The 15,247-nt window shown below is 47.5% G+C and overlaps 1 protein-coding gene across 2 annotated transcripts in view; it reads right to left on the bottom strand.

Moving 5' to 3' along the window:
* Nucleotides 1–2,911: 2,911 nt before the first annotated feature.
* Nucleotides 2,912–15,247, bottom strand: part of ST3GAL6 (ST3 beta-galactoside alpha-2,3-sialyltransferase 6) — a 46,296-nt gene continuing 33,960 nt past the window's right edge. For both annotated transcript variants that reach the window (XM_084271815.1, XM_084271816.1), the window contains 4 exons: nt 14,003–14,189; nt 12,770–12,907; nt 9,402–9,554; nt 2,912–7,070 (listed from right to left, as the gene is read on the bottom strand). In XM_084271815.1, coding sequence (XP_084127941.1) covers nt 6,990–7,070; nt 9,402–9,554; nt 12,770–12,907; nt 14,003–14,189 — 559 coding nt within the window. In that variant the 3' untranslated portion in view covers nt 2,912–6,989. The remainder of the gene's footprint in view (nt 7,071–9,401; nt 9,555–12,769; nt 12,908–14,002; nt 14,190–15,247) is intronic.

Raw genomic sequence — 15,247 nt, 5'->3', positions numbered from 1 at the left:
TTACCAGCAGCACCGCTCACGCCAATCTATCCGAGAACTTCTCTTTGGTGTAAAAGCTGACTTCCAATCCTTATTTATACCTTACCGATTGTGAAGGAGAACCCGCAGGCCTCGATCTTTCCCGTATACGCGAGGAAAGCAACTTCTCTGCGAGAGCTGTCTGCTCATCAATGGTGCTAATCCCACTTCAGAAGTGTCTCCGGAGCGCGGGGGTACCTCGCTGCCGTTCCCTGTACAGCGCTGCACACCACACACCGTTAACGCTAGTTGAAAAGAGTTAAAACGCTCGTCAGGTCTTCGATGTCTTTAGCTAACGCTACCGCTTTTGAGTCAAAAATGAACTAGGTTTTTCGTGCAGAACTAAGATTGGATTTAACTGGCATTACCGTTATTTAAGTGCAGAGTTTAACGCAGCCTAACATTGACTAAGGACTCCAGTGATGTAACGTGGTGCTTTATCTCAGAAATTTTATGGAACGGTGACAGGAACGGACGGACAGTTTACCAGGCACTGGTGACTTTGGTGTGTTCCCAGAATATATGAGATATGTCAAAAGCAAATAATTTTGTATTTAAAATTTTTGTACTGATTTGAAAAAAAAGAATATCTTATTAAATATCTTTAAAAAAAGAAAAAAAATAATCTGTCTTCATTCAGAATTGCCAGAAGGAACATCCAACCCCTCCCCCGGGAGTCACAGGTCAGACCGCAGGGATGCTGGGAAGCCACTGGCAGAACAACGTGGGGAAAAAGCCACCACTTTTCTTTAGCTCCCCTCTCCTGCCCTGAGCCGCTGGGAGAATGTGCTGTCCCGGCATTGCATTTAGTGGGAGAGCGCAGCTGGGGCCGGGGCTGGGGGACACATGGAGTGAGGGAGCACCCCTTGGAAAGGAACAGGGGCAGCATACAGGAAGCCAGCACCAGAAATCAGACATTGTAGAGGAAGGGTTAAGGGTTTGTGCTCGCCTAGGAAGCCAGAGCTGGCTGCTGGAGCTGGGAGACACGCGCCGTGTCCCCGTCTCTCCCTGTGGTTTGAAAACAGGCTTTCCCATTCCTCCCCTTGTGTTTCACCTGCAGGAAAAACCCAGTGTGAAAGCAGAAACATGCTTGTTGCTGAGCTACATCACTGTTCAACACTGGCTCTGCCACAGGGAGTCAGTTATAACCGATGGCACAGGTCCCCCCTCTCAGCTCAAAGTCAGGCTGGCAAAACCCCCATCTGTCAATTCACAAAGAGCTGAAGGTGCTGAACACCTACTCGTGCTGGGCAGTCCTGTCTAGTCTCCCTTAGGTGCTCTGAAGCCACGGGCTGAGCAGCCCCCACTCCCCAGCACCTCATTTTTACTGCGCAGAGAAAACAAAGCACGAGCAGAGCATCCCAGCCAGCGTCTCAGCTTTCTACCTGCCCTTTGGTCACTGGCCATCTTCTTAGTCAAGCATCTGTTATTTTAGCATAGAATCGTCTGGGTTGGAAGAGACCCTTAGATCATTGAGTCCAACCACAGCCTAACCCTGCCTTGTCCACCTCTAGATCATGTCCTTAAGCACTTCATCTACATGCCTTTTAAGGGATGGAGACCCTGCCACCTCCCTGGGCAGCCTGTCCCAGTGCCTGACAACCCTTTCAGTAAAGAAATTCTCCCTGATATCTGACCTAACTCTCCCCTGGTGCAATTTTAAGCCATTTCCTCTTGTCCTATCACTTGTCCCCCAAGAGAAGAGACCAACCCCGACATCTCTGCAACCACCTTGCAGATAGTATTAGATAGCAATGAGGTCTCCCCTCAGCCTCCCTTTCTCAAGACTAAAAAGCCCCAGCTCCCTCAGCTGCTCCTCAAAGGACTTGTGCTCCAGACACACCAGCTTCCTCACCCTCCTCTGGATGCGCTCCAGCATCAAAACGTCCTTCCTGTGTGAGGGGCCCAAAACTGAACTCAGTACTTGAGGTGCAGCCTCACCAGAGCTGAGTACAACAGAACTATCAACTTCCCTGATCCTGCTGGTCACACTGTTCCTGATACAGGCCAGGGTGCCCTTGGCCTTCTTGGCCACCTGGAAGTCCCCAATGATACAGGCAAGATTGAAAACCCAGGAAAAATTAAAATCAAGATGCTGCTCTTGATCTTCCCCACAAAAACTAAGTCCCAGCTTTGCTATTACTCAGTCTGGAGCGAGATGCCCATCCCGCAGTACAGCTCAGCCTAATTAGGTTCAAAACTCTTCAGCCCTGTTTGTTCTACTAAGCCCCAAAGTTTATTCTGAAACCTGATAGGGCAATCTGACAACGCCATGTGTTCTTTACACAGCATTAACAACGGGCCTGGGCACCCATCCGTGCACGCACGCACGCACAGCTCCGACCTTGCAAGAACAGGCCTGAGGGCACCGTCTTTAACACAATTTATTCGCAGGATAATAATCACTTCCGATCTGTGGCGTTCAGAGGTTCACTCGAAACAAGGGTAAGAAGGGCTTCCAGACCCAGCTGGCACTTTCCAGGCACGGAAAACTTAAGACAAACGGCAAGTAAGTTTGGGTTTTTTTACTGATACCAAAACCAGATGTCGAGCTTCATAGGTTCTTCAAAGTCAGACTCCACTTGAAAGGTACTTACGCTGCCTCCCGAGGAGGGCACTGTGAGAAAAGGGAAGCAGGAGGCTCCGCATGAGAATTACCAAGCGCCCATGTGGGGATTCTGTATTATCACCACCAGAAATTCAGTGCTATCTTATAGGCCCTCTCAGATTTGGATGTAATTAGTGCAAGAATTTGTGAATTTTTTCACTCCTGCCACTGTGCTTCCTACGATTATTACATCAGAGCAAAAAAGAAATACTTGCCTGACAGAAAGCAAACAAACCCACCCACCCCCCCCACCCCCCCCCCCCAAAAAAAAAAAGCCTGGGACAAACAGAGCTTTCAGCTGACACACGTCACCCTGCCTGGTTTGCATGTCCTTTGGTACCTCTGGGCTGATGGCGCAGCACTCCGAGGGGGTGGCAGACAAAGCGCAGGAGCACCTGTGCTGTCAGATGCCCCTGCCTCAAAATTCCACAGGCTGTTGGAGAACGGGGCAGAGGAAGAAAGGATGAGACCACCGGGTTTTGCAATGGATTCAAGAAGAAAATTCATGGGAGATACATGGGTATCAATGTAGTTACGCCGTTACCAGATGTGGAAATAAAGCTGGCAGCACCCTGGGATTCAAAATGTGACCTTCACTGCTGCTGCTGGGATTAGATGTATATATTTAAAGTAAAAAACATAGAAAAGGGGAGCAGGAGGAGCTTTTAGAAGGAAGTTTCAGTGCAGAGACCTCACTTTCAGGGAAGGCAAAACCAGAACAAAATATGTTAGTATGGGCTTCCCCTCAGGAGAGACACGAGTATTTGGAGTGAGCATTATTGCTTGTGTCTGACAGCCCCACGGCACGTCCTTGGTAGGGCAGAGCGCAGGTGAGAGAACACGTGCCCGGAGGGAATGGCTGCTGCGGCCTGAGCGCAGTGACAAACACGCAGGCCGCGCGTGGCTCTTCTTGCCAGCGTGGAGTCAAGGCCGAGCAGCAGGGCTGATCCTGCAAAGTGGGTAACAGAGCAGGGCTGGTGCACGCACGGTCCGACCAGAACACCTCATGGTGGGGTGGGGGTAGTGGAAAATTAATCACTGAACAGCTCCTGGCCTTGGAGCTCTCCTTTCAGAGACAGCCCCACAACAAAGCACTGCGTTGTGGTTTGGCAACGGTATTGACTCTTGGCTCAGTCCCAAGTGAACAGGCCTGGCTCTAAAAGTTCCCCAGCCGCCCCGCCACAGCAGGGGCAGCGTACGTGGGGTTAACATCCCTGTGGGAACAGAGCTGGGAGAAAAATATCCCTGGGAGTGCGGCTTGCTTCAGAAAGCAGCCAGGGATGGGGGGGGAGGAGAGGGAGGCTTTTTGAGAATACAAAGGAGCAGCCAATAGGGATAAATGCTTCTAGACAGCATATGCCAGGCATTGAGAACATCAAACATTATCCAAAAGAATTATTTTTTTAATAAAATAAAAAAATCCTATGGAGACAAAAAAAGGTGATGTGGTATTATAAAACAAAAAAAAAAAGAATCTATTTTAAGTAAAAAGTTTGGGGGATGCCATTTGTTTGCCATGAAGCCTTTTCCCCCCCGAGTTATTTTTTCTGGATTCTAACTAGGGCAGAACCACCTCCCTCCTCCTCCTCCTCCGAAGAAAGAAAACTTGCTAGGAAAATCACGAGGAAGAATCAGTTTAGATTAGTAACAAGGGGAAACAAAGCAGCAAAATTAACCACATCCCCGTCAGGGATGCGGCAGGGGGAGGTTGTTGAGGGAGGAAGAAGCAGAGGGAGGCAGCCTGCACTATGGCAAGCACCAGGCCTGTGAGAAGATGGAAGTTCAACAGCACTTCTAGGAAAAAATCCTTGTGCTCAGCATACTGTGAGACATTACATGGATGAGGCTGGATCCATGGTGGCAGCCCTCCGCTTCTGCCTGGCTGTGCTCTCACCAGAGCCCGAGAGCTACCGAGGGCTTCTCCCTAAAAAGAGCTCAAACACTGTAGCCTTACCTCAAGCAGGTTTTCCCTATAGAGTTGCTATTGCAGTAGCATGAATGACTGCAGGTCTGCAGCTGCAGAATCACAACCCTCAAATCTTTTTAATTAACTGAAATAATCATGAGAAATAAGTGGTGGTAGAACCAAAGGCAGCAATACCTCTTTGTGGGTGCAAACCCCTGCCTGCCTGCGTTCCGGTTTTTGAGGCAAGACTCTCCAACACTCAGAAATGTGCACGTTTGAAAACCAGACATGAGTATGTGACTGCCTGAGCCAGAGCCCCTCTGCCACTGCCTGAAGAGATTCTGGTTTCCTCCATTTCCACCAGCCGCCTGCTCCTGTGCCCCCAGGACCTCTATCCTCTCCTCCACGATCTCTCCTGCCACAGGGCACACAGCTGGAGAAGGGACCATCACCTGCAGGAACGGGACCCCACAGCATAGCTCATCCCTTGCTGGGACAGGTCTGGGTCCTTCCCCACCACAGATTTCGATGACACGCAGAGTTATTTCAGATGTGTCCAATTTGCTTGAAATAGACCAGAGGTCTGGAGTCATTAGGTGAGCACATGATGCAATAGCACAAGCCCCCTCCTCTTCACTGTGGCTTCCCTCACTAATGTCCAAAGGGCTAAAGAGGGCAACAACGACTAGGGGAAGGTGGGTTGCGTTGTTGATTGGGTTTTTTGGAGCTTTTGGGGTTGGTGGGTTTTTTTTGTATGTATTGTGCTCTGCAAGAGAGATAGGAAAAAAGAAAGATGACTCTTTGGTGCTTGTTCCTCTGCACGGCTGAGAAGAAACCGTAGTCAGCATGCCTGTAACCTTCAGCTTCCAATCAAGAGAAACGCCGTGCTCTGTACCTGCTGGAGGATTGTATTCCTATTTGAACGGCTTGCCCTGCTCCTAAGCACGCTATAGCTCTCAGCATCATTTTATTAAAAAGCAGCAAAGGTTTTTCCACCAACTATAAACACCTTTTTTTTTTTTTTTTTAAGTGGACTTTGTGGTTTCTTTAGGTGGGATTGATGAAGATAAGCACAAGATCTTTGAGCAAACCTGCCACAATTTAAAAAATTATATATATACACACATACACACTCTCTGAGAGAATCAGAACAGCAAAGTACTTGTTCTTCTTTGAGAGCTGTCAAGGACTTCCCCAAGCAGATCTAGCTTCTTCAGCAGGCTTGTCTGAGACAAACCAGTACAGGAAACAAACATCCTATTAGACACTTCAATTAAAATCTCCAGGGAGCTTCCACCACCAGATACTTTAGTTCAGCTGCATCATTCAAACCTGAATGTCAAGGCATGAGAGAGATAAGCAGAGGCCAAACGATAATTCGGCCGAGGTACATCCTGGATATTCCCTAGCATGCTGTGCTGCCGAAAAGGGGAACATTCATCACTCACATCGATGAATTTCAAAGGTGCAAATGCATTACAGCATCTGAGAGAGGAGAGTGTGCTGGTCTGGACAAATACACCTCGATTCTTGGGGAGCGAACAGGAAGGTACACGAAATCCTGTCCTGGAGATGGAGGAACCCAGCGAACGCCAGCTCTGAATTTAAACTTGGGTGTGAGCCTCTCTGTCCCACCTCACATTTCTCTTGTGGTCTGGGGGCAGCAGCTGCCACGCAGGTGGTCAGGACAACTCTTTGGTCTTCTGACTCCCTCTTCCCTAAGTCAATTCCCCAGCTGTAAAATTCACTGGAGGCACAGCACGGGGAGCATGGTTTTCCACGAACGGGGCAACACACAAGCGCTGCCAACACCGACATCTCCACAAACAGACCAGAGGGCCTTCGCCTTTGGCCAAGGCAGGCAGCAGTTCAGGGCTGGTACCTGGTGCGGTAGCAGAGCTTCTTTCCTGAAGGTGGGCACCCCCTCCTCAGTAGGGTGAGCTAAAACCTGTCCACCCTGTATGTTTCCCCTTCTCCCCAACACACAGCTATGATTTGTAGGCGCTGTTTTAAAGCCATTTTCATACTACAGTACAGACGTTCAAGACTTAACATCCACCTGTCAATACAACGCTGGTTGCCTCAGTCTCTTGACAGTATAATTCTTTTGGAGGACAGCAGCGGAAACAGAAGTCTTCCAGAGAAGTAATCATTGGGAAAGAATTCCTGCTGATAAATAAGTGACATGGGTCACATTTTGATACATCCCTGATACTTCCAGCTGAAAAGTTTCATGGTTTCCCCGTTATTAAATAGGCTCACAGAAATTCTGTTAACTCTGCAACAGTCCCCTAAGCTCGTGCAGAGAAGCAGCTTCTGCCTTGGTGAGGTTTCTGTGCTCCTTTCAAAACAGCAAACAGTCAGGCTGCACTTACAAAATAAACATGTCGTACAAAAAATAAAAATCTTTCAAATCTTGGAAAATAGTGATTGTTCTCTGTATTTCCCGCTCCGCTGTCATGTCAAATTGACCACAAAGTTCTTGTCTATAAGCTTCTTCAAAAACTTCTGCTCGGCATCGATGTTGTGGTATTCATTCTAAAGAGATGTGAGGGAATAATTAAAAATAACCATCAATTATTACCAGAAGCATTACCTTGTTCTGCCCTTTTAATTACTTGTGGTACTCAGAAGCTGCTACGAGTAGGAAAGCTCTGGGGAAATGACTGCTTAGCAAAGGCTGCTGCAGAGTTTCCTAAGGAAACAGGTGAGTGACTTTGCTGCTAAAAACTAGATCCATTGGGGTTGCCCCATGCAGGTTCGTATCCTGCCAACTATGCCAGGAGGGGATGTTTAGCCTGGAGAAGAGGAACCTGAGAGGAGACCTTATCACCGCCTACAACTACCTGAAGAAAGGTTGTAGAGAGGTGGGTGATGGTCTCTTCAGCCAGGTTACAGGAGATAGGACAAGGGGAAATGGCACAAAGCTGCGCCAGGGCAGGGTCAGATTAGATGTTAGAAAAAAAATTTTCACTGAAAGAGTTGTCAGGGCCTGGAACAGGCTGTCCAGGGAGGGGGTTGAGTCACCTTCCCTGGATGTGTTCAAAAAAAGGGTAGATGAGGTACTTAGGGATATGGTTTAGCTTAGGATGGGATTGGTTGGACTTGATGATCTTCAAAGGTCTTTTCCAACCTTGTGATTCTGTGATAGACGAGACTTTCCGTGGGGACACAATCCTAAAGGGATGAACCCTGAGTGCCAAGAGTGGCTGAGACGTGGCCTCGGAGAAGCCTCTCCATCGCTAACTCTCCCAACTCCTCCCCACGCTTAGAGGGAACAGCTGCACAGACACATTTACAGCATGGGCAAGGCAGAAGATGACTCAAAGCTCAATGCAGGTTCTCACTGCACCCCACCAATCTGTTTTCACAAACCAAAACCAACCCATCTCCTGTGCTCTGTCCAGATCCTGGATACACAAGGCACCACTGAAGTTAGTGCAGGACATCAGCAAGTATGCTTACTGACAGTCTTTGACACTGATTCCAGCAAATTAAATTGAATATAATACAAATAATGTATAAAAGATTATATATAGACCAATATTTACAGCTTAGGGCCACTGAAGAACTAGTGATAAGGCTTCTGTGGAGTTGCTTTTTAAAGTTTTGAGATTTTAGGAAACTTATGGATGTCTCTGTAACTAGTGACAAGTGATAGAACGTGAGGAAATGGCGTCAAGTTGCACCAGGGGAGGTTTAGATTGGATATTAGGAAAAACTTCTTCACAGAGACAGTTGTTAGGCATTGGAACAGCCAGGCCAGGGAGGTGGTGGAGTTGTCATCCCTGGATGTATTTAAAGACAACTAGATGTGGTGCTGAGGGACATGGTTTAGTGGTGGATGGCAGGTTAGGGTGACTTGGTGATCTAAAGGGTCCCTTGCAACCAAGGCAATTCTGTGATTTTACCAACCTTACCCACACTTAGCATACACTGCAAAAAAGCACCTGCAAGAGAGGAGGAGCCTCAAAATGAAGGTGGGTTCAGTGTCAGGAGAAATCTGTCTCAGAGGAGCAAGCAGCTAGGAGTCCTCAGAGAGACACGAGGCACTGCCATGGGCATTGCCCCTCTCCTTCCGCTATAGGAATAGGAGAGAAAATGATCCCCATGCACACTGGGCACATGCGTGGGAAAGCAAGCTGCTCACACTGAGGTAAAGGGTTGAGATGGTGTTACTGGGAGTACAGAGCTGGAGACAAGGGCAGACACACAAAAGAAGAGAGAGGCATGACTGCAGCAAAGCATGAGGGAGGAGACGGCACCCCTGGTGTTTGCCAGTCTCCTGCTGCTCCTTCTCCTGGTGAATCATGGCTTCCCCCTCCTGGAAGAAGTTCCTTATCTTCCTACCTGCTTTGCTTTTCTGCTCTCAGTTTCTGAAATTCAGTTTTGAATTCAGAAACTCTGCAAGTTTGTAGGTCTCAACTCCTTCCATTTCCCTCTGCCCTTCTTCCTCTTTTTTTAAGAGGCCTGGCAGCTGTGACAAACTACACAAGTAGCTGCCAAGGAGAAAGGGAACACAAACAGAAATGCTGCCATGTGTGTTCTGACAGCGCAAACATGCCTCTCCACCACCAAGAGCTGTGCAGACCCCGGGTTACGCCAGCAAAGCGGAACAGAACACACAAACGGAGTGTCCCCGCAGGCATTACAGAATACAGTGTAGCACAAGGGACACAGGCATCATCCCCCACCTGTTTCAGAAAGCAAAGCACAGAGAAAGAGGTCCTGGCCATGTTAACCCATGAGCAGCTGAACCAGGAGAAGACAGGAGCCATTTCTGACCTACAGCTGGGGCCTTTATCTATACGGAACCATTTCCCCCAGTTAACAGCTACACTTCTCCCAGCACTGGCCAGTGTTCAGTACCTGCATCATCTGAGACATCGTCTCGTTGCCGTAGTAGTGCAAAGAGCTGTTTCTGTCAGCAAAGTCGTACTTGAAGCCCGCCAGGTGAACTTCATGGCATATGTGAAACGCGAGGGTAATGGCGATCAGCCCCGTTGTGGGGTGCTTGGGCTTCTGAAACGAGAGACACACACGTACATCAGTAACTGCCGTCGCTTGACAGGGACAGCAAACCTAAGAACGAAGGCAGTGGAAATCAGGGGAACATTTCACCCTGTCAAAGTTAACTGAACTAGCAGACGTGGTCAGAATTCTCTAGACCATGGAGGTCCAAGCAAAATAACACGACCTGCCTCAAATTTCCAAACAGAAAACCCGGTGACCGCTCCTGCTGCACAGATCTGGCTGCTTTTGAACTTCTTACAAAGCAGGGAAATTCCAGAAGAACGCAAGCTTAGACCTTCCCTCATTATTTCCATTAGAAGAAATGGAACTGTAGATAAAACTGCTCATTTCTCCCTACAGTGAGATAGCTCAGAAGTAATTGCAACGTAAAGTATCAAGAACGGGTCATAAGCAGGTTTAAATTGTGCAAAATTAAGAGCACCTAACCAAAACCTAGCATTTCTTACAAGGACATGGAACAACTCTTTGCAATCATCTGTCCTATCATGCGATCCAGTCCATGACTCTCTTGGCAGCAGCAGTGGCTAAAATGATCTGAGGAAGTAAATGAGGCAAGTTCTTCCATTCGACCATGGATGAACCCGGGGGGAAAACGTGCCCCTGGGTACAGACAGAACTCTTAGGCACTAATGCCCTCCTTAGCTAAAATAACTATTTTCTCAGAGACCAAAGGAGCTACACACACACTTCTGGTAGCTGAAATCAAACCTCACTTTTGTAACTCCTACCCAAGGCTCAGCTCATTTGCCTGTGAAAACAAAGCAGGGAAAGAGGCTCTGGACAGCTCTGCGCAGAGAGAAGGCAGATACGCTTGACGGTATGGAAAAATATTTCTTTGTATCATATGACAAAAGAACAAATCCTGAGGAAAAAGTCGTAACATCAGCTGTGTAAACCAAATTAAAGTCACAGAGCTTAATCATCACCTTTTATGTAGGGTTTGTCTGTGCCTTTACATAGCTCTTGGGAGTGTTCCAGAAATAACATTGACTTAAAAAGCACACTATTGCCCCAGGGCTCCTGCCAGCTCTTTAAACAGCCTTCTGCTCGGAGGGCACAATATTATAAACTCAGTGGTGACTCTGTTGCAATGTCCCTACTAAACAGGGCCCAAACATTACATCAGGAATGCTGCATGTCAGAATTAGTGCTGTTCGGAAGATGAAGAATATCCCAGGTTCCAATTTGCTCTGTTTACCTCTGGCTATCATAAAGTTCACCTCAGAAGAATACACTAAAGCAGCATGCTACTTTTAAAATGCACTGTCACGCTAGGCCCTAGCGACATGCAGATATCCTTGGCCTGTAACGGCATTTGTTCAGCCAGTCGTGCTCAAAGGGAATAGGGACGACTCTGGAATGACTCTGCAACACCTTCAAACGTCGGTGCTGCCCGGCCAGGACATCCCGTTTTACAGTTGTTCTCCCTGGCCCTGCTCACGCCACCGCAGCTGATAACCAAGGAACAGAAAGGCCTGCTGGGCCGCGCCTGAACGTGCACGCAGGGAGCAGGCGATCCGTGCTAACGGCAAAGGCAGAGACAGCAGGGAAAAGCAGCAGCCGTCTTTGGCCTCTCCTGCAGGCAGAGGGGGCTGAAACACAGCGCAGCCCTCCCCGAGGATGCACTGCCTGGACAGAGGGCTCCACTGCCTGGACAGAGAGAGCTCCAAAGCCCAGCCTGTGAAAGGTCGCCCTACTACCGATGCAGTGGGAGGCATGACATGGATGAGGGGCTGCAAAGAATCCCTGGGATGGAGTGAGTAGCATATGGAGGTGGCAGAAAGGGGCTCCAAGCTCAGACACACTGTGGCCCAGCGCTGGGCGGTGGTGCCCAGCGAGCAGGAGTAGAGCATGCACAGTGCCCAAAGCAACTGAGGGGCCTGTTCTGTACCAGCTCCAGGACACCACACACATCTGTCTGGTTCACTGACAGCACTTCTACCCTTCTTGAGAGGGGAGCACAGGAAGAGATAGAAGGATTTCTGGAGCCTCGGATGATCTGTGGCCCTTTCAGACTGTCAAGCACCCAACTACTGTGCTGTTTTCTTCCCATCCTCAGCTGAAAAGCTGAAATGCCATGGAGGCCCAGCAACCATGCAGCCAAACTAGGTATTCCAGTTTAAGAGTTAGTAAGGGAGGAAAGAGCTACTCAGAATAAAAAAATATTTTTAAAGATTTTTAAAAAGCACAAAGACTCCAAAAATTTAAAAAAAACAAAGCAAGCCCCATAAATATTAGAAAGATTAAACCAGAAAAAAAAGTTGTGGTAGGTTCTCCACAGCAACAGCCCATCAAACATTTCCACACACGTCAGATGGTTGATTCTGAATGAATCAGCTCTGTGCAGTGATGTGACCCCAGGGAACCGTATTTGTGCCAAACAGCACGTGGCCCATCCTGGCTACACAAGGGACATCTCCAGCTTCAGGCCCTACCTTTCATCAGAAACATTCTTCAGTCATGAACTGATAGTTAAAATGTATTTTTATGTCCAAATTGTTGGTTTACTCATTACAATGCTTGGCATCAAAATCAGTAAGCACAAGAATGCTGCGGGAGACCTGTCATTAGCGTGGGGCTGAAAATCCTGTATGGTCCCCAGTCTCCACCCACCCCCAGCAGAGTGAAATTGCAGCAGTGTTGAAATTATTGGGTTGCTGGGTTTTGAGTGTGTTTTGTTTGTTTGGTGTGGGGTTTTATTGCTTTGGTGAATGGTTTGAATGGTTTGTTTTGTTGTGGAGTTGTTGGGTTTTGGGTGGGGGGGAACATGGACAAGCCTTTTTATTTGTTGTTTTGTAGTTTGTTTGGGTTTGTTGTTTTTTTGGGATTTTCTAAGAAAAACACCCTGCACTTAATAATTCAAGGCTCCTTAATATTTCTAGAGGCTCTTAAGACCTCCCACCTTCCAATGCCTGTCTGCTTTTCCCAATTTTGCAGAAGGAATTGTGTCTGTCAGCAAAAGTGGTCTCAATTAATACCTATCACAGAATCCCTAATAAGAAATTTTTGGCATGCAAGGCTACCCACTCTCTTTCTGGACTCCATCTGCCCACTTCTTCGAGAACCATCTAAATTTAAACCAACACAATATGAACTTAAAAGATATTCTAACACAGTCCGTTGTAATAAAGAGATAACTGCCTCTGAGTGCACATTTGGTTGTGCCAAACTAAAAAAAGGCACAGAAGACTAAAAAAGCTCACCTCCTTTTTGGGAAACCTTGTTGGGAAGCGAAGCCATTCATAAGCTGTTTTTCTGGTGATGCTAGGATCAAGAATTCTGATTTGACTGGATTTGTAGATCATGTTCAGGGCTGGTTTCTTCCAAAAGCCTTTAGCACTCTGTAACAGGCAGACAAATACACATTTTAGTGCCTATTAACAGTTGATTTTGGTTTTGTAGCAGCTCTAACCAGAGCAAAATCCAAGGGCAGGAGAGGTTGAGGAAGAAGAGGAGTGCTGATCCTCCTGAAGTTGAGCAAGAACATGTGCCAAATTGTGCTCTGGCAATAGGATGACCCACTGCAGCAGCAGAGGCCGGGACAGGCTGGCTGGTGAACAGCTTTACAGAAAGGTCCCTGATGGATGACAGGCAACAGCAGCATTCACTGGAGACAGTAAAAGCTCATTGTGTGCTTGGCTGCGTTCATAAGAGCATGGAGAACAGGTAGACAAAAGTTCTCATTCTCAAGTACACTGTACTGTGCCCCCCTGCAGTCCCACAAATGCTGGTTTGGGTTCCTCCCTGTGCAAGACAATGTCAAACTGGTGCAAGCTCAGCAGAAGGCCACTAAAACTGTGGCAAGGCTAAAGCACATAGCAAACAAGACTGGTCTGAGGAAGCTAGGTTTGTTTAGCCCATCAAATATCTGGTAGGGGTTTGAAAAAAAAGAGTGGAAAAAAATAAAAAAAGACTGGGTCAGACTCTTCTCAGGAGTACACAATGAAAGGATGAGGAGAAATTCTTTCCTGTGAGGGTGCTGCAGGACTGAAGTGGAGGTTATAGAAATATCCCTGGAAATACTCAAAATTTACCTGGATGAGGCCTTGAGAACCTGGTATGGTGCTGAACTTGGCCCTACGTTCTTTCAATGGGGTTTTAAACTGAAGACTTCCAGAGAGAAGTCCCTTCCAACATTACTGTGCGGTTTTACCAAAGCGTGCTGGATAAAATAATCTGGCAATGTCTGGAACATGCATGCCAGAGTGTGAAACAGTGCTAGGAAGAAGATGAAAAGGTACTTCCAAGAGAAACACACTGTTTTGAAGCGTGGCACTGATCAATTGCATGGGTGAGAAAGAGGACAGAAGCGTTTATGGGAAAGGGAAACTGAGAAGCCTGACTGGGAGCTCCAGCATGAAGGTTACAAGCAAACAGGGTATTTCACGAGAAGCATGTGGCAAGTGACGTCAAAGCCCATGAATAACCAAACTCACTACTTTCTGACCACTCAGTATCTCCCAGAGCCACTTCAAGTCACGTGGTTTGAAGACGATGAGAACAACAGTTGTATTCGGGTCGTAATGGATCGGATCCGAGAAGATGGATTCCGGGTAAGAAAGGCGGAAAGTCGTCCTCCTCCCAACATCTTCTTCATACCCTATCACAGGGCCATTATTCATTCTGCAGAAGAGAGAGACCCAGAGGTGTCAGTGACTAACCCCCCCAGCCCTGCCACAGCCTTACTGTGCAGCAGCTGGCACGCACATCAGTCCGCAGGCAGACAGCGTGTCCAGGTAGAGGAGGATTTAGCAGCCCAGCATTTACTCATCACATTACACAGTAGATAAGCAATTATCAGGTGCACTCACCCTCTAACCCAGAGGACTCAATCACATTTGGGAACTTGGCCAAGGTGGTTTAGAGTACATACGAGTGACAGCTTATGTGTCACTCTCAAGCAGGTGGCCTTCTGATTTGGCACAAATGCAGAAACTAGAGAAGCCCAAAGAGAGTATCTGGCTTGGAGAATTACCCATTGCTCCATTCACGCTGCTAGATGATCCAAGTCACACAGAAGGCAATTCCAACAATGTTTTAATGCTCCTCACTGTCTATGGCATACAGGGACAGGGACTGTGACTGTGCACCTGATGCTGAGACATCTTTATATACAAGGCGGGGGTGGGGTGTTGGGTTTGTTTGGTGTTTGTTTTAAAATAGGACTTGCACAGGTACCACTGCTTTGGGGATGTAAGAGATGAATGAGCAGTGAGCAGGTGGGTTGGGTCTCCTCTGCTCTGAGGTGTTAGAAGGGCTGCATATTAAGTCTCCACCTTGCAGTTTTTGCCACGTTAGATTATTTCCCCAGAGAATTCAGGCAATCTTACGTAGGCTACATTCCTGCCGCTGCAACTGAGCTCCCTGAACAGGAGGAACACTGCTTAGGAATAAATGTATGCAAAACAAGGCATGTAGGCAAGAGGATATTTCAAAATTTTATCAGTTATTAGATACAGAATGCAAACACCACCTCTTTGTTCATTCACCCTAAGCAAACATGTATTGTATTTCGGAAACAGTTTTTGCTTTAGAGCTGGTTTTAAATGCCTGACACCAGTCTACATAAGATTTCCATTTTAAGAGCGGCAGATAGATCTACGAGAAACCCAAATACTTGAAACAGCCTAAAAATAACTTGTGTGGCTTCCTTGCATCGTTGTACTACAGCAAAAATAACC

The sequence above is a fragment of the Gallinula chloropus genome, assembly GCF_964237585.1.
Source record: "Gallinula chloropus genome assembly, chromosome: 1".
NCBI lineage: Eukaryota > Metazoa > Chordata > Aves > Gruiformes > Rallidae > Gallinula > Gallinula chloropus.
The sequence above is the reverse complement of the archived record's forward strand: the minus strand, read 5'-3'. Positions and strand labels throughout refer to the sequence as shown.